The sequence below is a fragment of the Pleurodeles waltl genome, chromosome 6 (assembly GCF_031143425.1).
Source record: "Pleurodeles waltl isolate 20211129_DDA chromosome 6, aPleWal1.hap1.20221129, whole genome shotgun sequence".
Classification (NCBI taxonomy): Eukaryota; Metazoa; Chordata; class Amphibia; order Caudata; family Salamandridae; genus Pleurodeles; species Pleurodeles waltl.
This window is the reverse complement of record NC_090445.1, coordinates 1,718,565,599-1,718,590,371: the sequence shown is the minus strand read 5'-3', so window position 1 is coordinate 1,718,590,371 and position 24,773 is coordinate 1,718,565,599. Positions and strand designations below refer to the sequence as shown.

Sequence of the window (24,773 nt, the reverse complement as noted above, 5' to 3'; positions counted from 1 at the left end):
TTAATTCCTCACTCATACTCAGCATGGCATTTGACTATGTAAATGATGCCCCTCCGAATGATTGTACGTAAATGTCTCTCTCATGGATATCCAGAAATCTGCTATAGATTCAGACGTTGCAGATGCGCATGTACGCGCCCAAAGCCAGCAACACTTGTTTGATGAATCCCTGACTCCCCAACCCATAACTCAGAATTTTTTATTTCCTGTTTATTGACTCTTATTCAAAGTCCATGAATGAATACAAAATGAAGACACATTTAAATCCAATTATCTCCAATCACAAATTTCCATTAGCTGACACCCAATCAGAGACTCCAAATCAATTACCCTTCTGCTCTTAAACAACAACTAACAATGTATTCCTTCTAGTGACCCTCAGTCATTAAAGACCAAGGAGAACTTAGAACAGAGAACTTGCAATCAACAGCTCTCAAAAAGTTACTCAAAATAAATGTCTCCCAGTAACCTTCAACTATTGACTCCAATTGCTGTCTCTAAATCAGTGACTCTAAACAATCAATCCAACTGATGACGTCAATTAATGACTACTAATTAATGACTCCCAGTTAACCAATCTAATCAACGCCTCCAAATCGATGACTCTAAACTGACTCTGAATCTTTGACTCCCATTTATTATTCACCCAAACAATGACTCAGATTGAGGGATTTTTATTGATTATCCCCATTGAATGAGTGCCATTCAACAGGTGCCATCCTAAGACTAAAGACTACAGAGAATGGGAGCAATTTGATGACTCCTAAGCAATGATCTCTGATTGATACTAACTGGTAACCTAATTCAATCACTACAATCAATCACTCAGAATTAATGACACACAATTAATCAAGACTTCCTGCCAATCACTTGCTCCTGGTGGAGCACTCATGATCAAGGCCTCTCAAAGCATAATGCTCAGTTTTTAACTCTAGATCAATGATTTCATGTCACTGACTCCCAGTCCTTGGCTGCCAGTCTCTGGAGCCTGTGGTCTTTGACCCCAGATCAGGTGCCTGCAATTGATGGTTTCTGATCGATTATTGATGGTACCTCAGTGATCACTGCCAAATGCTACCAATCAGTTCCTTCACTCTGTAGTTACCAGTCAAGGAGCATCATGAACAGACACCTGATTCAGGATCTCATTTAGTGAACTGTCTGGAATTACTCCCAGTCAGGGACCACTAATTGATCAAACTATCCCACTTCTGATGATCTCATTCAATGTTTCACCCTAAACGACTCTCAAACGCTCAATTAACAACTCACATTCAGTCATCTCCATTTACGTACCACCATCCCATGAATGCCATTCAGTAACTGTATTCAGACTTCCATTTAGATGCTTCTATTTAGTGACGTATATTCAGGGACTCACTCCCAGAGACTACCAGTCACTGACTCATAGTCAGTGACTGAAGCTCAGTGATTCCATTTAAGCAATTTCCCTTTTAGATTTCTATTGTGTCTGTCGCTCACAGTCAGTGATTCTCACCAAGTATTTTTGTTCAGTGACCCCCATTCAGGAGGCCCTGCCCCATGTATCAAGTATTTCCACCATCCCGCCAAGCCTCAGCGATGATGATGCGGCCGCCATGTTTGTCCTTACCATGAAGAAGAGCCCGACCAGCGTGGCTGCGACCCCAATAGCCCCCAGGCTGATGAGGATGATCTGCCAGTCACTCAGGCCTTCAACACTGACTGAGCCCCCTCCGCTGAGCTTGGTTGTCCCTAGGGGAGATGCAAGAAAAAAGGGTTAGGGGTGTTGGGTGCAACAGTCTTTGGCAGTCCTTACATGACTTTTATTAAACCACCCAGTAGTTTTCTAGATGTAGATGAGGCTGTTTGCAGACCACCTCCAAGGGCACACACAAGGGGACCAATGGAAGTCATTCCGCCCTTAAGAAGACTGCAGGTGGCCAGGACTGAACCCAATGCCATACCAAGTCTGACTACTTCAGGTCAGTGTTCCTATAGGCTGGCAGTGGCACTAAGACTACCTGAAGACTGCAGGAGGTAGGGGTGTTACAGACATCTCCCCCCCCCAGGCCCAGTAGTGCGTGGCACCAGTCTCTGTCTCCTATGGGGGACCCCTCAGTCCCTTGTTACATCTTGCAGCAGGCTCCAGACTTCTCTTCTGTGTGCAGAGACCAAGAGGCTGGTGCTGCTCTGCAAAAAGTAAAGGAACAAACGTCCTATTTTGTTTCAGTTTGTAAACCCTGGGCATGGTCCAAGCAGCAGTCTTCTCATGTCAGAAGTGGGTGTGGGCCCATGGAGATAGGCACACAGTGGAGCAGTGAGTGAGCTGGGCCCCTCAGTCAGTGTTAACCTGAAAAGATGACACAAATCAAGAGAAATCTGTGTTTCCGTTGTATGCTTTGTCTGGAAGTGGCAGCAGCCTCTCCGAGTGACAGCTGGAAACGAGTGGAGCTACGACTCACAACTCAGCAGCTGTTGGACAGGTGAGCACAGGGTAAAGCATTCCTTATTGGCTAATTCCTTGTTGGGTTACAACACATGCCTTCACCAAGCTATGCTTTTTATATATATATATATTTTTTTTAACCTGATCGCCAGTAGGTAGGTATATTTTGGACCTAGTTTCCATAGGAAGAGTGTCTTTTATTTTGCCCATAACTTTGGCGATTCTTGACGAATCTTCACAAAATTTTCAAAACCTATACTTTAGTCAGTTCAGCTACTGTCTTGAAAGTTCCGGGGTGAACCTTCAAGCAGGGGCCTATGAAAAGGGAGGGTCCTGAAACATGTTTTCCCAATGCATTTTCCCGTAGGGATTTTGAACATGACTTCAACCAGAACCGCTGGATGGAATTACACCTAATTTGGCAGAAAGATAGCTCTTCGTCCAGAAACAGTGCTCTTTGTGATTTTATGTAAATCTGTGGAGTAGTTTTTGAGATATTAGATTTTCAAAAATATAGATATCTAGGCATGCAGATATTCCACGGATCCAACTGGTGATATCTGATTGTCTGCCAACACTTCAACAAGGGAGTGTTGGCAGCCATCTTGGTACTTTGCTTGAGCTGAGTCGCACATAAATAGCTTAAAAAAGGAAACGTTGCCAGGGTAGGGTCACCCAGAGACCCTAGCCTTGGTCTAGGGGTCCCCCATGGATCTCCGCCAGGGCAAAAAAGCAATTTCTGAAAATCAATCTCAGAAAAATCTGACCTTTGGTTTTATTTTGCTATCTGGTGGGACACATGTGCCTGCTCCAAGGGCTTTTATTATCTCTGGGTCTGGTGGGAGTGGGACACATGTGCCTGCTCCAAGGGCTTTTATTATCTCCGGAGATGACCACCTTCCCGGAGCAATCAGAGATAAAAATGTGGGTGGCCGTGGGGCCCCACTGTGCTCCTGGGGACCACCATGTCCGTGGGCCAAAACGTTATGTTGATAGGGGGAAGGCCGGTATGGCCTTCCACAGAGTCCTGGGGACCACCACCTCCCCAGGGCAAAATCAAATTTGCATGTGCGGGGCCACCACCTCCCTGGGACAAACACAAATTAGACCTGGGGGTGCAGCATAGCTCCCCACAGCCTCAGAGACCACCACCTTCCCAGAGCAAATATTGAATTGCAAGCTGGAACTGAATGCCCCTCCTGCAGCCCCGGGGTCCGCCACCTCCCCGGGGCTGAAAGAAAAGAAGGAAAGGAGTCCATTACGAGCCCCGCGGACCACCACCTCCCTGGGGCAAATACAACCTAGGAGGGGGGCTATGTGCACCCCTAGTAGAGCCATACATGGCCCTGGGTACCACCACCTCCCAGGACCGGCTCTTTCTAAGTTCCCAGGTGCCCACCCCCGGGACATAGCCGTTTGCTTTTGCTTAGTGGGAACTGACAGCACTCACCAAGCAAAAGCAAACATAATTGCGCTTTCTGCAAGTGGGAGGTGTCAAACAGCTCCTGTATGCAGAAATGTGAGTTTTCATCTGTTTTCCTGCACACAAACATGCATGCGGGGAAACAGATGAAAACATTGTTTCCATAAGCAGGGAGCCGCTATTTACAACAGCTCCCTGCTTGCGGGAGCAATGCTGGCTCCCACAGCATGCCAGAAGCTGCCTAGAACCATGGGGGCTATCAGGCTGCCCCCACTGCACTCCGTTGGCAGCAAGCAACTTGCTTGCATGCCACTTTGAAGTTAGTCCATGGAGAGAATATGGCAATAACAACAGTCTCTCCATAGAATGACTTCAAAGCGGCACACAAGCAAGATGTTTGCTTGCAAATGCTATAGCTTTGTTTTGGGGCTCAGCAGATGCAAGTCTCTTATGGCCTTCTGGCAAGGCTCCTGCACTGTTACTCAGTAGGTTGAAGGTCCAAGTCCTGGTATCTCATGCAGAGTGTCCGTTTACTTACTAGTGTTTTGACTGTTAAACATTCCTAGTGATGAAACATTTACATCTTTTTGCCACAAACTTGCAATGTCTTTCCTGTGGCCTTGAGGTAAAGGTCTCAGACGTTCACTCCAAAGGACGAGGGTTCCACTCTAGGTTTTTCAGTAGTCATATTCCTGTTTTATAATCTTTTTAAATGCAAATATTTAGGATGTATGCTGAAATGTAATTGCACTCTTTGTACTTGACAATTACATTTTTCTTATCAATATGGCCTAAAATATATAATTTTAACTACATCATTTATTAAAGCTTAGAAAAACTCTCTGGCCGTGGGTGGCGAGGGTTGGATGGATATAGGGGTTGGCCGCTGGCTACGTGGTGTGGGGTTGGGTGGCCACAGGCCAGACCCTGTGGCCAACCCCTGCCATGCACTGCCAAAACCTGTGTGCAGCACAAGTTTGGGTGGCAATAGGGACTCTGCAGTCAACCTTTGCCACGCACGGCTGAAGGCCATGCGCAGCAGTGATTGGATAAAAGTATAGGGATTGAAATTACTTTACATTAAAAACCCTAGAAATTCATTGAAAAAAAACAAAGGTTACAGGGACGTTATAGTTAGGAAAATAGAATTTAAAAAACCTTAGAAATTCACTAAAAAAAGCAAAGGTTATGATGACGTAATAGTTAGGTTCTGAATTTACTAGCACAAAACCAGAGAAATTCAACAGTTATAGTTGGAGTTATTACAAGTGACTCTAACTCCCCCCCTTTACCGTCCACTGCTAATTATCCCACAAATTACAGCACTCATGACATCTTTGATAACATCATTGATAATGTCACTGTAACATCTGCAGGAAAATTACTGATCAGATACCTCTGCATGGTAGGGGTGCAAGTTATAGCTACCTTAGGGTGCGAGTAATAGTTATGTATATATATATATATATATTTTCCACCTCAATGTTTTTCTTTCCAGTTCCCTGTCGTGGCAGGTCATAACCGAGTAGCAACTCCCCTTACATCCATAACTTCCGTTTCTCACTGCTGACGCCAAGTAAACAGTCACGGCCACCAACTTGTCATTTCAGTAGCAGTTTATTTTCATAAACGTGACAGCTCTTCTAGTGCCCAACGCGTTTCAGATACTCAATCTCCTTAAGAGCCGTGATCAAGGACACTGAGTCTCCGAAACACGTTGGGCACTAGAAGAGCTGTCACATTTATGAAAATAAATTGCTACTGAAATGACGAGTTGGTGGTCGTGACTATTTACTTGTCGTCAGCACAGAGAAACAGGAGTTATGGATGTATACATAATATAGTTAGGCTCACATTTTAAGAATACGGAACCATAGAAATTCACCAGTTATAGTTAAGAGTTTCCCCAGGTAACTATAACTCGTGCCTCAAGGTAACTATAACTCGCGCCCTCGCCATGTACAGTTTTTTTAATGAAAAATGTAATTGTAAATATTACATTACTCTCAAAGATGTTATCAAAGCTGTTATGAGTGCCGTAGTTTGTGGGGTCCTTAGCAGTACATGGCAAGGGCACGAGTCATAGGTACCTTAGGGCAAGAGTTATAGTTTCTAAAGGTAACTCTAACTATAACTTGTGAATTTCTATGGTTTCATGCATTTAAAATGTGAGCCTAACTATAACGTTCCTGTAACCTTTGTTTTTTTAAATTACTTTCTTTTTTTTTTTATTCTCTTTCTTAACTATAAAGTCCCTGTAAACTTTGTTTTTTTTCATTGAATTTCAATGTTTTTTTCAACATAAATGAATTTTCATTACTATACGTTAATCCAACAACCGCTGTGCACTGCCGTACACGGCAGCTGTGGGCCTTAGGGCCCGACCTTGAGGCAAACCCTCTATACGCACCTAACCTTGCACCATGCACGGCCTTCATCTGTGTGCAGCGGAGGTTGCCTGCAAAACGTGGCCTGCAGCCAGACCCTGCGGCCAACCCCATTAACCACCCAACCCCATGCTGTGCACATCATTTTGGCAGTGTGCAGTGGAAGTTGGCTGCAGACTCTCTGGGTGTCAAAATAGGTGTGGGAAGGTGTTTCTGGGGGTGAGATTGGCTGTGAGAGTGTCTGGGTGTGAAAGTGCGTACATCAGTGTTTTAGTGAGTGTGTGTGGGCAGGATTGTGAGTGGGTGCACGAAGCTGTCAGTGGGTCTGTGAGTGGGTACGTGACTGTCTGAGAGGTTCTGTGAGTGGGTGCGTGAGGGTCTGAGAGGTTCTGTGAGTGGGTGCGTGAGGGTCTTCCTGGAGATATGTAAGTGTGTGCACAAGGGACTGAGTGGGTCTGTGAGGGGGTGCGTAACTGTCTGAGTGGGTCTGTGAGTGGGTGCGTGAGGGTCTGACTGGAGATATATAAGTATGCACAAGGGACTGAGTGGGTCTGTGAGTGGGTGTGTGAGGGTCTGACTGGAGATATGTAAGTGTGTGCACAAGGGACTGAGTGGGTCTGTGAGTGGGTGCGTAACTGTCTGAGTGGGTCTGTGAGTGGGTGCGTGAGGGTCTGACTGGAGATGTGTAAGTGTGCACAAGGGACTGAGTGGGTCTGTGAGTGGGTGCGTGAGGGTCTGAGAGGTTCTGTGAGTGGGTGCGTGAGGGTCTTCCTGGAGATATGTAAGTGTGTGCACAAGGGACTGAGTGGGTCTGTGAGGGGGTGCGTAACTGTCTGAGTGGGTCTGTGAGTGGGTGCGTGAGGGTCTGACTGGAGATATATAAGTATGCACAAGGGACTGAGTGGGTCTGTGAGTGGGTGTGTGAGGGTCTGACTGGAGATATGTAAGTGTGTGCACAAGGGACTGAGTGGGTCTGTGAGTGGGTGCGTAACTGTCTGAGTGGGTCTGTGAGTGGGTGCGTGAGGGTCTGACTGGAGATGTGTAAGTGTGCACAAGGGACTGAGTGGGTCTGTGAGTGGGTGCGTGAGGGTCTGAGAGGGTCTGTGAGTGGGTGCGAAAGGTATGAGTGCAAGTGTGAGTGGGAGAAAAAGATTGAAAGAGAGAGAAAAAGAGCGAGGGGGAGAGAGATAGAGATTTTTTTAGGTTTTGATGTATGATCTACTTAGAATACGATATTTCTGTACAATTTAAAATAAAACAAGTATCTGTCATTCTTTTGCAATTTTGCAAATTAAAATATTTTGTAATTTTAAAAAAATGAAAGCGATTCTGGCTGGACTCAAACCCTCGCACTGAGATATTGTTTTTTTTTTTCAATAGTTTTTTTGCCTTTGTAGCCTTTTTTGGGCTATCTGGGACAGCAAAGGATCCCTCAAGGGCTCCCCAGCGTTCCCTACATATTAATTAATGTATTTATTTTTTTGTTTCACAAAAATGCTATCCGGCACTGCAGGGGAAACCTTAAGGCTTCCCTCGTGGTGCCATTGCTTCAGCAAGCAAAGAGCTGCTTTGGCAGGAAATACAAATTTGAATTTCCCTTAAATTCTCAGAAACTACTGAATGGATTTACCGTAACCACAATCTGCATACCGAAATCTACCTTTCTGCCAAATTTGGCGTAATTCCTTCCAGTGGTTCAGGCTGTAGACATGTCTAAAGGTCCTATGGGAATTAACATGGGAAACACAACTTTTTTGACCCCCCCTTTTTTCTCATCCTCCACTTGATGGATCACCCCGAAACTTTCCATGTGCAACAAGAAGCAACACAAAATGTTTTTTTTGGGAAAATGTTCGTGAAAAGACGTCAGAGGGTGCCAAAGATATAGACAAGTCAAAAAATGCTTTTACTATGGAAACGTGGTCTTTACTATAACTACAGAATGACATCCGCCACTAGGTAAAATATATATATAAATATGTATTACGTTTCTAAAATGTAATATATTTTTTTTTCCATGGGGAAATTCCAAACACCCCTTTTCTTTTTAATTTATTTGTAACCTCCCTTTACCACTACACTCCCCATTGCACTAAAATTAACTTTACCCTCCTTTGCCTCTACAGGAGGTACTCCCCCAGTTTTATACCCTGAGAATTGCTGGATTCTCATCTTTTTCTGCTCAAGCTCCTGAACTTCTAAGCTATCCTAGGTGCAGTTGATTTGTGACAAATTACTTGAGATGGAAAAGCTTCACTGTCACATTTTTCTTCTCAGTTCACTTAGAGGAGGCGCGTGTGCAAATAGGCTTTTGTTATTCTGGTTAACTCTGACTGTCGTCATTGCGCCACCCTGTCCTGGCTCCACACCTCATGGCCGTGACCCATTTTGCCACCAGTCTCCGCCTCACTCCTTATGCGGGTTCCCAAAATAGGATTGTCTTGTTCACGCATTGGTCCACCAAGCTCTCACACTGACTTTATCTTCTAGCAAAGAACATTCTCTAGCAATTCAGCTCAGTGTAATGATGTACCTCCTATACTAGTGGCTGTGTTGCCTCCTGTGGTGCTGGTCGTAGTGGTACCCCCAGCAGTGGTGATAATGGTGTCTCCATCAGAGGAAGTAGTGGTGCCTCCTGTGGTAGTGCTGGTGCCTCCTGTGATAGTGGTGGTGCCTCCTGTGATAGTGGTGGTGCCTCCTTTGATAGTGGTGGTGCCTCCAGCAGTGGTAGTAGAGGTGCCTCCAGCAGTGGTAGTAGAGGTGCCTCCAGCAGTGGAAGTAGTGGTGCCTCCAGCAGTGGTAGTAGTGGTGCCTCCAGCAGTGGAAGTAGTGGTGCCTCCTGTGATAGTGGTGGTGCCTCCTGTGATAGTGGTGGTACCTCCTTTGATAGTGGTGGTGCCTCCTGTGGTAGTAGTGCTGCCCCCAGCAGTTGTAGTAGAGGTGCTACCAACAGTGGTAGTAGTGCTGCCCCTAGGAGTGGTAGTAATGGTGCCTCCAGCAGTGGTAGTAGTGGTGCCCCCAGCAGTTGTAATAATGGTGCCTCCAGCAGTCGTAGTAATGGTGCCTCCAGCAGTGGTAGTACTGGTGCCTCCAGCAGTGGTAGTAGTGGTGCCTCCTGTGGTAGTAGTGGTGCCTCCAGCAGTGTTAGAAGTGGTGCCTCCAGCAGTAATAGTAGAGGTGCCTCCAGCAGTGGTAGTAGTGGTGCCTCCAGCAGTGGTAGTAGTGGCACCTCCAGCAGTGGTAGTAGTGGTGCCTCCAGTAGGGGTAGTAATGGTGCATCCTGTGGTAGTAGTGGTGCCTTCAGCAGTGGTAATAGTGGTGGCTCCTGTGGTAGTAGTGGTGCCTCCAGCAGTGGTAGTAGTGGTGCCTCCAGCAGTGGTAGTAGTAGTGCCTCCAGTAGTGGTAGTAATGGTGCCTCCTGTGGTAGTAGTGGTACCCCCAGCAGTGGTAATAACGGTGTCTCCATCAGAGGAAATAGTGGTGCCTCCTGTGATAGTGGTGGTGACTCCTGTGATAGTGGTGGTGCCTCCTTTGATAGTGGTGGTGACTCCTGTGGTAGTAGTGCTGCCCCCAGCAGTCGTAGTAGAGGTGCTACCAGCAGGGGTAGTAGTGCTGCCTCCAGCAGTCATAGTAATGGTGCCTCCAGCAGTGGTAGTAATGGTGCCTCCAGCAGTGGTAGTAGTGGTGCCTCCAGCAGTGGTAGTAATGGTGCCCCCAGCAGTGGTAGTAATGGTGCCCCCAGCAGTGGCAGTAATGGTGCCTCCACCAGTGGTAGTAGTGGTGCCTTCCGTGGTAGTAGTGGTGCCTCCCGTGGTAGTAGTGGTGCCCCCAGCAGTGGTAATAATGGTGTCTCCATCAGAGGAAGTAGTGGTGCCTCATGTGATAGTGGTTGTCCCTCCTGTGGTGGTAGTGGTGCCTGCAGCAGTGGTAGTAGAGGTGCAACCAGCAGTGGTAGTAATGGTGCCTCCAGCAGTGGTAGTAGAGGTGCCTCCAGCGGTGGTAGTAGTGGTGCCTCCAGCAGTGGTAGTAGTGCTGCCCCCAGCAGTGGTAGTAATGGTGTCTCCAGCAGTGGTAGTAGTGGTGCTACCAGCAGAGGTAGTAGTGCTACTCCCAGCAGTGGTAGTAGTAGTGCTACCAGCAGAGGTAGTAGTGCTACCCCCAGCATTGGTAGTAATGGTGTCTCCAGCAGTGGTAGTAATGGTGTCTCCAGCAGTTGTAGTAGTGCTGCCCCCAGCAGTGGTAGTAATGGTGTCTCCAGCAGTGGTAGTAGTGGTGCTACCAGCAGAGGTAGTAGGGCTGCCCCCAGCAGTGGTAGTAATGGTGCCTCCAGCAGTGGTAGTAGTGGTGCCTCCTGTGGTAGTAGTCGTGCGTCCAGCAGAGTTAGAAGTGGTGCCTGCAGCAGTGGTAGTAATGGTGCTTCTAGCAGTGGTAGTAGTGGTGCCTCCTGTGGTAGTAATGGCTCCTCCAGCAGTGGTAGTAATGGTTACCCCAGCAGTGGTAGTAATGGCACCTTCAGCAGAGGTAGTAGTGGTGCCTCCTGTGGTAGTAGTGGTGCTTTTAGCAGTGGTACTTGTAGCACCTCCTAGGGTAGTAGTAGTGACACCTCCATCTTTGGTAGTAGGGCTACCCCCAGCAGTGGTAGTAATGGTGCCTCCAGCAGTGGTAGTAGTGGTACCTCCTGTGGTAGTAATGGTGCCTCCAGCAGTGTTAGAAGTGGTGCCTGCAGCAGTGGTAGTAGTGGCACCTTCAGCAGAGGTAGTAGTGGTGCCTCCTGTGGTAGTAGTGGTGCTTTTAGCAGTGGTACTTGTAGCACCTCCTAGGGTAGTAGTAAGGACACCTCCATCTGTGGTAGTAGTGGTGCCTCCAGCAGTGCTAGAAGTGTTGCCTGCAGCAGTGGTAGTATTGGCACCTCCAGCAGATGTAGTAGTGGTGCCTTCTGTGGTAGAAGTGGTGCCTTTAGCAGCAGTAGTACTTGTAGCACCTCCTAGGGTAGTAGTAGTGACACCTCCATCTGTGGTAGTAGTGGTGCCTCCAGCAGTGGTAGTAGAGGTGCTACCAGCAGTGGTAGTAATGGTGCCTCCAGCAGTGGTGGTAGTGGTGCCTCCTGTGGTAGTAGTGGTGCCTCCAGCAGTGTTAGAAGTGGTTCCTGCAGCACTGGTAGTAGTGGTACCTTTAGCAGTGGTACTTGTAGCACCTCCTAGGGTAGTAGTATTGACACCTCCATCTGTGGTAGTAGCAGTGGTAGTAGTGGTGCCTCCAGAAGTGGTAGTAGTAATGCCCTCAGTGGTCCCTGCAGCAGTAGTAATGGTAGAGCCTCATACAGTAGCAGTAGTAGTTGTGCTCTCTGTGGTAGCAACATTCCCTCCTGTGGTTACTGTGTCATCTGAGCTGTTGTTCCCACTCCTGTCATTGTAGTGGCTGTTGCTGCTGGAATGGCATGGGTTGTGGCTGCAGTTGTGGCTACTGTTGTGGCTGCTGTTGTCCCTGTTGTGGTGGAAGCTGTTGTTGCTCATGTTGTTGCTTCTGTTGTTGCCGGGAGTGGTTCATGGGGCTTTGATGGGTGATGGGTGGTGCATGTGGGAGGTGTGGGGCTGGGTGCGGGGGCAAATGAATAAAAAAACAAAAAAAATCACTTACCTGCTTTGCTGCCGCCGCACCGCTCCTCTCCTGCACTACAGGCACAGGCTCCCAGCCTGCCCTGCAGCCAATCCGAACGCTGCTGATGGCAGCATTTGGATTGGCTGGGACAACCCAGCCAGGGTGCTCCCAGGCAGATTAGAAGACTGTGCTTGCTCTCTCCCAGTGCACATGTGTGTTTGGCCGGCCCGCGATGGCCGGCCAAACATACATGCGCACGGGGGGGAGTGCTGAGCACTGTACCTCGCTCCCATTATAGCCCGTGGCTACGCCCTTTTATTACAAAACAATAATAAATATAGTTTATTATCATTTTGTAGTAAACAGTTTGCAGTTGCTACTGCTGGCGGGGGGTGACTCTCCTCCGCCATAGCGGAAGAGCCTCGCCTGGCTGTTGCAGCTGTTGTTGTTGCTGTTGTAACTGCTGTTGTTGCAGCTGTTGTGGCTGTTTTTGTACCTGCTGTGGTGGCTGCTGCTGTTTCTCCTGTTGTTGCAGCGACAGTTGCTGCTGTTGTTGCTGCTGTGCTGGGAGCCGAAGTGACTGCTGTTGTCCCTGGTGTGGTTGCTGCTGTTGTTGTTGCTGTGGTGGCAGATGTGGTAGGAGCTGTTGTTGCTGTTGTTGTTGCTGCTGTGCTCCCTGCTGTGGTTGCTGCTGTTGTGGCAGCTGTTGTTGCTGTGGTGGCAGCGATTGTTTCTGCAGTAGTGGCAGCCGTGGTGACAGCTGGTGTTGCTGCTGTTGTGGATGCTGTTGTTCCTGTTATGGCTGCTGTTGTTGCTGCTGTGGTTGCTGCTGTTGTGGTAGCTGTGGTTGCTGCTGTTGTGGCTGCTGTGGTTGCTGCTGTTGTGGCTGCTGTTGCTGCTGTTGTGGCTGCTGTGGTGACTGACGTTGTTACTGTTGTGGCAGCCGTGGTTGCTGATGTAGTTGCTGTTGCTGTGGTTGCTGCTGTTGTAGCAGCAGTTGTTCCTGCTGTACTGGCAGCTGTTGTAGCAGATGTTGTTGCAGCTGTTGTTCCTGCTGTAGTGGCTACTGTTGTTGCAGAAGGTGTTGCTGCTGTTCTGGTTGCTGTTGTTGCAGTGGTTGTTGTTGCAGTGGTTGCTGCGGCAGTAGTGGCTGCTGTTGCAGCTGTTGTTTCTGCTGTTGTGGCAGATGTTGTGGCTACTGTGGTGGTAGCTGTTGTGGTTCCTGTTGTAGCTGCTGTAGTTGCTCTCGTTGTTGCTTCTGTGGTGGCAGCTGTGGAAGAGGCTGTTGTGGCTGCTGTGGTTACTGCTGCTGTAGCTGCTGTGGTAGCTGCTGTTGTTGTTGATGTTGTAGTTTCTGCTATGGTTGCTGCTGTTGTTGATGCTGTGGTGGGAGTTGTTGTGGCTGATGTGGTTCTTGCTGTTGTTCCTGCTGTTGTGGCTGCTGTGGTTTCTGCTGTTGTGGCTGCTGTGGTTCCTGCTGTTGTAGCTGCTGTGGTTCCTGCTGGTGTGGCTGCTGAGGTTGCTGCTGTTGTTGCCACTGTGGTGGGAGCTGTTGTGGCTGCTGTTGTTCCTGGTGTTGTTGCTGCTGTACTGGCAGATGTTGTAGCTGCTGTTGTTGCAGTTGTTGTAGCTATTGTGGCAGTGGTTGTTGCTGTTGTACTGGCAGCTGTTGTGGCTGCTGTTGTAGCCACTGTTGCTGCTGTTGTTCCTGTTATGGCTGCTGTTGTTGCTGCTGTTGTTGCTGCTGTTGTTGCTGCAGTTGTGGTAGCTGTGGTTGCTGCTGTTGTGGCTGCTGTGGTTGCTGCTGTTGTGGCTGCTGTTGCTGCTGTTGTGGCTGCTGTGGTGACTGAAGTTGTTGCTGTTATGGCAGCTGTGGTTGCTGATGTAGTTGCTGTTGCTGTGGTTGCTGCTGTTGTAGCAGCAGTTGTTCCTGCTGTACTGGCAGCTGTTGTAGCAGATGTTGTTGCAACTGTTGTTCCTGCTGTAGTGGCTAACATTGTTGAAGCAGGTGTTGCTGCTGTTGTGACAGCTGTTGTGGCTGCTGTTGTTGCTGCTGTTGTGGTTACTGTTGTTGCAGTGGTTGTTGTTGCAGTGGTTGTTGCGGCAGTAGTGGCTGCTGCTGCAGCTGTTGTTTCTGCCGTTGTGGCAGCTGTTGTGGCTGCTGTGGTGGTAGCTGTTGTGGCTGCTGTTGTAGCTGCTGTAGTTGATCCTGTTGTTGCTTCTGTGGTGGCAGATGTGGAAGCGGCTGTTGTGGCTGCTGTGGTTAATGCTGCTGTAGCTGCTGTGGTAGCTGCTGTTGTTGTTGATGTTGTAGTTTCTGCTATGGTTGCTGCTGTTGTTGATGCTGTGGTGGGAGTTGTTGTGGCTAATGTGGTTCCTGCTGTTGTTGCTGCTGTTGTAGCAGCTGTTGTTGCTGCTGTTGTGGCTGCTGTGGTTTCTGCTGTTGTGGCTGCTGTGCTTCCTGCTGTTGTAGCTGCTGTGGTTCCTTCTGTTGTGGCTGCTGAGGTTGCTGCTGTTGTTGCCGCTGTGGTGGGAGCTGTTGTGGCTTCGGTGGTTCCTGGTGTGGTTGCTGCTGTACTGGCAGCTGTTGTAGCTGCTGTTGTTGCAGCTGTTGTGGCTATTGTTGTGGCAGTAATGGTTGCTGCTGTACTGGCAGCTGTTGTAGCTGCTGTTGTTGCAGCTGTAGTGGCTGTTGTTGTGGCAGTGGTTGTTGCTGTTGTACTGGCAGCTGTTGTGGCTGCTGTTGTAGCTGCTGTTGTTTCTGCTGTGGTGGCTGCTGTTGCTACAGCAGTTGTTGCTGCTGTGGTGGCAGTTGTTGTGGCTGATGTTGATGCTGTTGTTGCTGCTGTTGTGGCAGCTGTGGAAGCAGCTGGTGTTGCACTTGTTGTGGCTGCAGTGGTTACGGGTGTTGTTTCTGCTGTGGTGGCAGCTGTGGTGGCTGCTGTTGTAGTTGCTGTTGTTGGTGCTGTTGCTGCTGTTGTGGCTGCTGAGGTTGCTGCTGTTGTTGCCACTGCGGTGGAAGCTGTTGTGGTTGCAGTTGGTCCTGGTGTGGTTAATGCTGTTGTAACAGCCGTTGTTGCTGCTGTACTGGCAACTGTTGTAGCTGTTGTTGTTGCAGCTGTTGTTGCAGCTGTTGAGGCTGCTGTGGTGGCTATTGTTGTGGCAGTGGTTGTTGCTGTTGTAGTGGCAGCTGTTGTGGCTACTGTTGTAGCTGCTGTTGTTGCTGCTGTGGTGGCTGCTGTTGTTGCAGCAGTTGTTGCTGCTGCTGTAGTGACAGCTGTTGTTGCAGGTGTTGTTTCCGCTGTGGTGGCAGCTGCTGTGGCTGCTGTTGTTTCTGCTGCTGTTGTAACACCTGTTGTTGTTGCTGTAGTGGCAGCTGTTGTTGCAGCAGTTGTTTCTGCTGTAGTGGCAGCTGTTGTGGGTGCAGTTGTTGCAGGTGTTGTTTCTGCTGTGTTGGCAGCTGTTGTGGATGCTGTGGTGGCTGCAGTTGTAGCTGCTGTAGTTGCCGCTGTTGCTGCTGTGGTGGAAGCTGTTGCAGCTGCTGTTGTTGCAGCTGTTGCTGCTGTATTGGCAGCTGTTGTTGCAGCTGTTGTGGCTACTGTTGTGGCTGCTGTTGTTGCAGGTGTTGTTTCTGCTGTTGTGGCTGCTGTAGATGCTGCTGTTGTTGTTGTGGTAGCTGCAGTTGCTGCTGTTGCTGCTGCTGTGGTGACAGCTATTGTTGCAGGTGTTGTTGCTGCTGTTGTGGCTGCTGTGGTGGCAGTTGTTGTGGCTGCTGTAGTTGCTGCTGTTGTTGCTGCTGTTTTAGCTGCTGTTGTTGCTGTTATAGTTACAGCTGTTGTGGCAGCTGTGGTTTCTGCGGTTGTGGCTGCTGTTGTGGCTGCGGTTGTGGCTGCTGTTGTAGCTGCTGTAGTTGCTGCTGTTGCTGCTGTTGTAGGTGTTGTTGTAGTTGCAGCTGTTGTGGCAGCTGTGGTTTCTGCAGTTGTGGCTGCTGTGGTGGCTACTGCAGTGGCAGCTGTTGTGGCTGCTGTAGTTGCTGCTGTTGTTGCTGCTGTTGTGGCAGCTGTGGTAGCGGATGTTGTTGTTGCTGCTGTTGTGGCTACTGTTGTGGCTCCTGTTGTTGCAGGTGTTGTTTCTGTTGTTGTGGCTGCTGCAGTTGCTGCTGTTGTTGCTGCTGTTGCTGCTGTAGAGGCAGCTGCTGTTGTAGCTGTTGTGGCTATTGTTGTGGCTGTTGTTGTTGCAGGTGTTGTTTCTGCTGTGGTGGCAGCTGTTGTGGCTGCTGTTGTGGCTGCTGTAGTTGCTGCTGTTGTTCTTGCTGTTGTAGCTGCTGTTGTGGATGCTGTAGTTGCTGCTGTTGTTGCTGCTGTTGTTGCAGCTGTTGTGGCTGCTGTAGTTGTTGTTGTTGCTGCTGTTGTGGCTACTGTTGTGTCTGCTGTTGTTGCAGGTATTGTTTCTGCTGTGGTGGCTGCTGTTGTGGCTGCTGTGGTGGCAGCTGTTGTGGCTGCAGTAGTTGCTGCTGTTGCTGCTGTTGTAGCTGCTGTTGTTGCTGTAATACTTACAGCTGTTGTGGCAGCTGTGGTTTCTGCGGTTGTGGCTGCTGTGGTGGCAGCTGTTGTGGCTGCTGTAGTTGCTGCTGTTGTTGCTGTTGTTGTAGCTGCTGTAGTTGCTGTTATAGTTACAGCTGTTGTGGAAGCTGTGGTTTCTGTGGTTGTGGCTGCTGTTGTAGCAGCTGTACTTGCTGTTGTTGTTGCTGCTGTTGTAGCTCCTGTTGTAGTTGTAGCTGTTGTGGTAGATGTGGTTTCTGCAGTTGTGGCTGCTGTGGTGGCTCCTGCAGTGGCAGCTGTTGTGGCTGTTGTAGTTGCTGCTGTTGTTGTGGCAACTGTGGTAGTGGCTGTTGTTGTTGCTGTTGTGGCTACAGTTGTGGCTGCTGTTGTTGCAGGTGTTGTTTCTGCTGTTGTGGCTGCTTTAGTTGCTGCTGTTGTTGCTGCTGTTGTGGCAGCTGTGGTAGCGGCTGTTGTTGTTGCTGATGTTGTGGCTACTGTTGTGGCTTCTGTTCTTGCAGGTGTTGTTTCTGTTGTTGTGGCTGCTGTAGTTGCTGCTGTTGTTCCTGCTGTTGCTGCTGTAGAGGCAACTGCTGTTGTAGCTGTTGTGGCTATTGTTGTGGCTGTTGATGTTGCAGGTGTTGTTTCTGCTGTGGTGGCAGCTGTTGTGGCTGCTGTTGTGGCTGCTGTAGTTGCTGCTGTTGTTCTTGCTGTTGTAGCTGCTGTTGTGGATGCTGTAGTTGCTGCTGTTGTTGCAGCTGTTGTGGCTACTGTAGTTGTTGTTGTTGCTGCTGTTGTGGCTACTGTTGTGTCTGCTGTTGTTGCAGGTATTGTTTCTGCTGTGGTGGCAGCTGTTGTGGCTGCTGTAGTTGCTGCTGTTGCTGCTGTTGCAGCTGCTGTTGTTGCTGTTATACTTACAGCTGTTGTGGCAGCTGTGGTTTCTGCGGTTGTGGCTGTTGTTGTGGCTGCTGTGGTGGCAGCTGTTGTGGCTGCTGTAGTTGCTGCTGTTGTTGCTGTTGCTGCTGTAGTTGCTGTTATAGTTACAGCTGTTGTGGAAGCTGTGGTTTCTGTGGTTGTGGCTGCTGTTGTAGCAGCTGTAGTTGCTGTTGTTGATGCTGCTGTTGTAGCTCCTGTTGTAGTTGCAGCTGTTGTGGTAGCTGTGGTATCTGCAGTTGTGGCTGCTGTGGTGGCTCCTGCAGTGGCAGCTGTTGTGGCTGTTGTAGTTGCTGCTGTTGTTGTGGCAGCTGTGGTAGCGGCTGTTGATGTTGCTGCTGTTGGGGCTACTGTTGTGGCTGCTGTTGTTGCAGGTGTTGTTTCTGCTGTGGTGGCAGCTGTTGTGGCTGCTGTTGTGGCTGCTGTAGTTGCTGCTGTTGTTCTTGCTGTTGTAGCTGCTGTTGTGGATGCTGTAGTTGCTGCTGTTGTTGCTGCTGTTGTTGCAGCTGTTGTGGCTGCTGTAGTTGTTGTTGTTGCTGCTGTTGTGGCTACTGTTGTGTCTGCTGTTGTTGCAGGTATTGTTTCTGCTGTGGTGGCTGCTGTTGTGGCTGCTGTGGTGGCAGCTGTTGTGGCTGCAGTAGTTGCTGCTGTTGCTGCTGTTGTAGCTGCTGTTGTTGCTGTAATACTTACAGCTGTTGTGGCAGCTGTGGTTTCTGCGGTTGTGGCTGCTGTGGTGGCAGCTGTTGTGGCTGCTGTAGTTGCTGCTGTTGTTGCTGTTGTTGTAGCTGCTGTAGTTGCTGTTATAGTTACAGCTGTTGTGGAAGCTGTGGTTTCTGTGGTTGTGGCTGCTGTTGTAGCAGCTGTACTTGCTGTTGTTGTTGCTGCTGTTGTAGCTCCTGTTGTAGTTGTAGCTGTTGTGGTAGCTGTGGTTTCTGCAGTTGTGGCTGCTGTGGTGGCTCCTGCAGTGGCAGCTGTTGTGGCTGTTGTAGTTGCTGCTGTTGTTGTGGCAACTGTGGTAGTGGCTGTTGTTGTTGCTGTTGTGGCTACAGTTGTGGCTGCTGTTGTTGCAGGTGTTGTTTCTGCTGTTGTGGCTGCTTTAGTTGCTGCTGTTGTTGCTGCTGTTGTGGCAGCTGTGGTAGCGGCTGTTGTTGTTGCTGATGTTGTGGCTACTGTTGTGGCTCCTGTTCTTGCAGGTGTTGTTTCTGTTGTTGTGGCTGCTGTAGTTGCTGCTGTTGTTCCTGCTGTTGCTGCTGTAGAGGCAACTGCTGTTGTAGCTGTTGTGGCTATTGTTGTGGCTGTTGATGTTGCAGGTGTTGTTTCTGCTGTGGTGGCAGCTGTTGTGGCTGCTGTTGTGGCTGCTGTAGTTGCTGCTGTTGTTCTTGCTGTTGTAGCTGCTGTTGTGGATGCTGTAGTTGCTGCTGTTGTTGCAGCTGTTGTGGCTACTGTAGTTGTTGTTGTTGCTGCTGTTGTGGCTACTGTTGTGTCTGCTGTTGTTGCAGGTATTGTTTCTGCTGTGGTGGCAGCTGTTGTGGCTGCTGTAGTTGCTGCTGTTGCTGCTGTTGCAGCTGCTGTTGTTGCTGTTATACTTACAGCTGTTGTGGCAGCTGTGGTTTCTGCGGTTGTGGCTGTTGTTGTGGCTGCTGTGGTGGCAGCTGTTGTGGCTGCTGTAGTTGCTGCTGTTGTTGCTGTTGCTGCTGTAGTTGCTGTTATAGTTACAGCTGTTGTGGAAGCTGTGGTTTCTGTGGTTGTGGCTGCTGTTGTAGCAGCTGTAGTTGCTGTTGTTGATGCTGCTGTTGTAGCTCCTGTTGTAGTTGCAGCTGTTGTGGTAGCTGTGGTATCTGCAGTTGTGGCTGCTGTGGTGGCTCCTGCAGTGGCAGCTGTTGTGGCTGTTGTAGTTGCTGCTGTTGTTGTGGCAGCTGTGGTAGCGGCTGTTGATGTTGCTGCTGTTGGGGCTACTGTTGTGGCTGCTGTTGTTGCAGGTGTTGTTTCTGCTGTTGTGGCTGCTGTTGTTGCTGCTGTTGCTGCTGTAGAGGCAGCTGCTGTTGTAGCAGTTGTGGCTACAGTTGTGGCTGCTGTTGTTGCAGGTGTTGTTTCTGCTGTGGTGTCAGCTGTTGTGGCTGCTGTTGTGTCTTCTGTAGTTGCTGCTGTTGTAGCTGCTGTTGTGGCTGCTGTTGTTGCTGCTGTTGTGGCAACTGTGGTAGCGGCTGTTGTTGTTGCTGTTATGGCTACTGTTATGGCTGCTGTTGTTGCAGGTGTTGTTTCTGCTGTTGTGGCTGCTGTAGTTGCTGCTGTTGTTGCTGCTGTTGTGGCAGCTGTGGTAGCGGCTGTTGTTGTTGCTGATGTTGTGGCTACTGTTGTGGCTCCTGTTGTTGCAGGTGTTGTTTCTGTTGTTGTGGCTGCTGTAGTTGCTGCTGTTGTTGCTGCTGTTGCTGCTGTAGGGGCAGCTGCTGTTGTAGCTGTTGTGGCTATTGTTGTGGCTGTTGTTGTTGCAGTTGTTGTTTCTGCTGTGGTGGCAGCTGTTGTGGCTGCTGTTGTGGCTGCTGTAGTTGCTGCTGTTGTTCTTGCTGTTGTAGCTGCTGTTGTGGATGCTGTAGTTGCTGCTGTTGTTGCTTCTGTTGTTGCAGCTGTTGTGGCTGCTGTAGTTGTTGTTGCTGCTGTTGTGGCTACTGTTGTGTCTGCTGTTGTTGCAGGTATTGTTTCTGCTGTGGTGGCAGCTGTTGTGGCTGCTGTGGTGGCAGCTGTTGTGGCTGCTGTAGTTGCTGCTGTTGCTGCTGTTGTAGCTGCTGTTGTTGCTGTTATACTTACAGCTGTTGTGGCAGCTGTGGTTTCTGCGGTTGTGGCTGTTGTTGTGGCTGTTGTGGTGGCAGCTGTTGTGGCTGCTGTAGTTGCTGCTGTTGTTGCTGTTGTTGTAGCTGCTGTAGTTGCTGTTATAGTTACAGCTGTTGTGGATGCTGTGGTTTCTGTGGTTGTGGCTGCTGTTGTAGCAGCTGTAGTTGCTGTTGTTGCTGCTGTTGTAGCTCCTGTTGTAGTTGCAGCTGTTGTGGTAGCTGTGGTTTCTGCAGTTGCGGCTGCTGTGGTGGCTCCTGCAGTGGCAGCTGTTGTGGCTGCTGTAGTTGCTGCTGTTGTTGCTGTTGTTGTAGCTGCTGTAGTTGCTGTTATAGTTACAGCTGTTGTGGAAGCTGTGGTTTCTGTGGTTGTGGCTGCTGTTGTAGCAGCTGTACTTGCTGTTGTTGTTGCTGCTGTTGTAGCTCCTGTTGTAGTTGTAGCTGTTGTGGTAGCTGTGGTTTCTGCAGTTGTGGCTGCTGTGGTGGCTCCTGCAGTGGCAGCTGTTGTGGCTGTTGTAGTTGCTGCTGTTGTTGTGGCAACTGTGGTAGTGGCTGTTGTTGTTGCTGTTGTGGCTACAGTTGTGGCTGCTGTTGTTGCAGGTGTTGTTTCTGCTGTTGTGGCTGCTTTAGTTGCTGCTGTTGTTGCTGCTGTTGTGGCAGCTGTGGTAGCGGCTGTTGTTGTTGCTGATGTTGTGGCTACTGTTGTGGCTCCTGTTCTTGCAGGTGTTGTTTCTGTTGTTGTGGCTGCTGTAGTTGCTGCTGTTGTTCCTGCTGTTGCTGCTGTAGAGGCAACTGCTGTTGTAGCTGTTGTGGCTATTGTTGTGGCTGTTGATGTTGCAGTTGTTGTTTCTGCTGTGGTGGCAGCTGTTGTGGCTGCTGTTGTGGCTGCTGTAGTTGCTGCTGTTGTTCTTGCTGTTGTAGCTGCTGTTGTGGATGCTGTAGTTGCTGCTGTTGTTGCAGCTGTTGTGGCTACTGTAGTTGTTGTTGTTGCTGCTGTTGTGGCTACTGTTGTGTCTGCTGTTGTTGCAGGTATTGTTTCTGCTGTGGTGGCAGCTGTTGTGGCTGCTGTAGTTGCTGCTGTTGCTGCTGTTGCAGCTGCTGTTGTTGCTGTTATACTTACAGCTGTTGTGGCAGCTGTGGTTTCTGCGGTTGTGGCTGTTGTTGTGGCTGCTGTGGTGGCAGCTGTTGTGGCTGCTGTAGTTGCTGCTGTTGTTGCTGTTGCTGCTGTAGTTGCTGTTATAGTTACAGCTGTTGTGGAAGCTGTGGTTTCTGTGGTTGTGGCTGCTGTTGTAGCAGCTGTAGTTGCTGTTGTTGATGCTGCTGTTGTAGCTCCTGTTGTAGTTGCAGCTGTTGTGGTAGCTGTGGTATCTGCAGTTGTGGCTGCTGTGGTGGCTCCTGCAGTGGCAGCTGTTGTGGCTGTTGTAGTTGCTGCTGTTGTTGTGGCAGCTGTGGTAGCGGCTGTTGATGTTGCTGCTGTTGGGGCTACTGTTGTGGCTGCTGTTGTTGCAGGTGTTGTTTCTGCTGTTGTGGCTGCTGTTGTTGCTGCTGTTGCTGCTGTAGAGGCAGCTGCTGTTGTAGCAGTTGTGGCTACAGTTGTGGCTGCTGTTGTTGCAGGTGTTGTTTCTGCTGTGGTGTCAGCTGTTGTGGCTGCTGTTGTGTCTTCTGTAGTTGCTGCTGTTGTAGCTGCTGTTGTGGCTGCTGTTGTTGCTGCTGTTGTGGCAACTGTGGTAGCGGCTGTTGTTGTTGCTGTTATGGCTACTGTTATGGCTGCTGTTGTTGCAGGTGTTGTTTCTGCTGTTGTGGCTGCTGTAGTTGCTGCTGTTGTTGCTGCTGTTGTGGCAGCTGTGGTAGCGGCTGTTGTTGTTGCTGATGTTGTGGCTACTGTTGTGGCTCCTGTTGTTGCAGGTGTTGTTTCTGTTGTTGTGGCTGCTGTAGTTGCTGCTGTTGTTGCTGCTGTTGCTGTTGTAGGGGCAGCTGCTGTTGTAGCTGTTGTGGCTATTGTTGTGGCTGTTGTTGTTGCAGTTGTTGTTTCTGCTGTGGTGGCAGCTGTTGTGGCTGCTGTTGTGGCTGCTGTAGTTGCTGCTGTTGTTCTTGCTGTTGTAGCTGCTGTTGTGGATGCTGTAGTTGCTGCTGTTGTTGCTTCTGTTGTTGCAGCTGTTGTGGCTGCTGTAGTTGTTGTTGCTGCTGTTGTGGCTACTGTTGTGTCTGCTGTTGTTGCAGGTATTGTTTCTGCTGTGGTGGCAGCTGTTGTGGCTGCTGTGGTGGCAGCTGTTGTGGCTGCTGTAGTTGCTGCTGTTGCTGCTGTTGTAGCTGCTGTTGTTGCTGTTATACTTACAGCTGTTGTGGCAACTGTGGTTTCTGCGGTTGTGGCTGTTGTTGTGGCTGTTGTGGTGCCAGCTGTTGTGGCTGCTGTAGTTGCTGCTGTTGTTGCTGTTGTTGTAGCTGCTGTAGTTGCTGTTATAGTTACAGCTGTTGTGGATGCTGTGGTTTCTGTGGTTGTGGCTGCTGTTGTAGCAGCTGTAGTTGCTGTTGTTGCTGCTGTTGTAGCTCCTGTTGTAGTTGCAGCTGTTGTGGTAGCTGTGGTTTCTGCAGTTGCGGCTGCTGTGGTGGCTCCTGCAGTGGCAGCTGTTGTGGCTGTTGTAGTTGCTGCTGTTGTTGTGGCAACTGTGGTAGCCGCTGTTGTTGTTGCTGCTGTTGTGTCTACTGTTGTGGCTGCTGTTGTTGCAGGTGTTGTTTCTGCTGTTGTGGCTGCTGTTGTTGCTGCTGTTGCTGCTGTAGAGGCAGCTGCTGTTGTAGCAGTTGTGGCTGCTGTTGTTGCAGGTGTTGTTTCTGCTGCGGTGGCAGCTGTTGTGGCTGCTGTTGTGGCTGCTGTAGTTGCTGCTGTTGTAGCTGCTGTTGTGGCTGCTGTTGTTGCTGCTGTTGTGGCAACTATGGTAGCGGCTGTTGTTGTTGCTGTTGTGGCTACTGTTGTGGCAGCTGTTGTTGCAGGTGTTGTTTCTGCTGTGGTGGCAGCTGTTGTTGCTGCGGTTGTGGCTACTGTTGTGTCTGCTGTTGTTGCAGGTGTTGTTTCTGCTGTGGTGGCAGCTGTTGTTGCTGCTGTTGTTGCAGCTGTTGTGACTGCTGTTGTGGCTACTGTTGTGTCTGCTGTAGTTGCTGCTGTTGTTGCTGCTGTTGTAGCCGCTGTTGTGACTGCTGTAGTTGCTACTGTTGTTGCTGCTGTAGTTGCAGCTGTTGTGGCAGCTGTGGTTTCTGCGGTTGTTGCTGCTGTTGTCGCAGTTGTGGTAGCAGCTGTTGTTGCTGCTGTTGTGGCTGCTGTTGATGCAGGTGTTGATTCTGATGTTGTGTCTGCTGTAGTTGCTGCTGTTGTTGCTGCTGTCATGGTAGCTGTTGTTGTTGCTGCTGTTGTTGCTTCTGTAGTGACAGCTGTTGTTGCAGCTGTTGTGGCTACTGTTGTGGCTGCTGTTGTTGCAGGTGTTGTTTCTGCTGTTGTGACTGCTGTAGTTGCTGCTGTTGTTCCTGCTGTTGTAGCTGCTGTTGCGGCTGCTGTAGTTGCTGCTGTTGTTGCTGCTGTTGTTGCAGCTGTTGTGGCTGCTGTAGTTGCTGCTGTTGTTGCTGCTGTTGTGGCTACTGTTGTGTCTGCTGTTGTTGCAGGTGTTGTTTCAACTGTGGTGGCAGCTGTTGTGGCTGCTGTTGTGGCTGCTGTATTTGCTGTTGTTGTTCCTTCTGTAGTTTCTGCTGTTGCGGCACCCGTGGTAGCAGCTGTTGCTTCTGTTGTAGCTACTGTTGTGGCTACTGTTGTGGCTGCTGTTGTTGCAGGTGTTGTTTCTACTGTTGTGGCTGCTGTAGTTGCTGCCGTTGTTGCTGCTGTTGTGGTAGTTGTAGTTGCTGCTGTTGTTGCTGGTGTAGGGGCAGCTGTTGTCGCAGGTGTAGTTTCTGCTGTGGTGGCAGCTGTTGTTGCTGCGGTTGTGGCTACTGTTGTGTCTGCTGTTGTTGCAGGTGTTGTTTCTGCTGTGGTGGCAGCTGTTGTGGCTGCTGTAGTTGCTGTTGTAGTTGATGCTGTTGTTGCTGCTGTTGTGGCTACTGTTGTGTCTGCTGTTGTCGGAGGTATTGTTTCTGATGTGGTGACAGCTGTTGTGGCAGCTGTTGTGGCTGCTGTTGTAGCTGCTGTAGTTGCTGCTGTTGTTGCTGCTGTTGTAGCTGCTGTTGTGTCTGCTGTAATTGCTACTGTTGTTGCTACTGTAGTTGCAGCTGTTGTGGCAGCTGTGGTTTCTGCGGTTGTTGCTGCTGGTGTCACAATTGTGGTAGCGGCTGTTGTTGCTGCTGTTGTGGCTACTGTTGTGGCTGCTGTTGTTGCAGGTGTTGTTTCTGCTGTTGATGCAGGTGTTGTTTCTGCTGTTGTGGCTGCTGTAGTTGCTGCTGTAGTTGCTGCTGTAGTGGCAGCTGTTGTTGCTGATGTTGTTTCTGCTGTGGTGGCAGCTGTTGTAGCTAATGTAGTTGTTCCTGCTGTTGCTGCTGTTGTGGCTACTGTTGTGGCTGCTGTAGTTGCTGCTGTTGTTCCTGCTGTTGTAGCTGCTGTTGTGGCTGCTGTAGTTGCTGCTGTTGTTGCTGCTGTTGTTGCAGCTGTTGTGACTGCTGTAGTTG

General features: G+C 49.6%; 1 protein-coding gene across 1 annotated transcript; it reads right to left on the bottom strand.

Moving 5' to 3' along the window:
- Nucleotides 1–1,618: 1,618 nt before the first annotated feature.
- LOC138301835 (GATA zinc finger domain-containing protein 14-like) lies at nucleotides 1,619–23,723 on the bottom strand (the record flags this gene model as incomplete). The annotated part of the gene is made up of 5 exons (XM_069242333.1): nucleotides 1,619–1,734; nucleotides 12,333–15,572; nucleotides 20,109–20,558; nucleotides 22,858–23,048; nucleotides 23,664–23,723. Coding segments are annotated over 5 exons (3,981 nt in total), but the record flags the coding sequence as incomplete, so codon positions are not given.
- Between the last annotated feature and the right edge of the window lie 1,050 nt (nucleotides 23,724–24,773).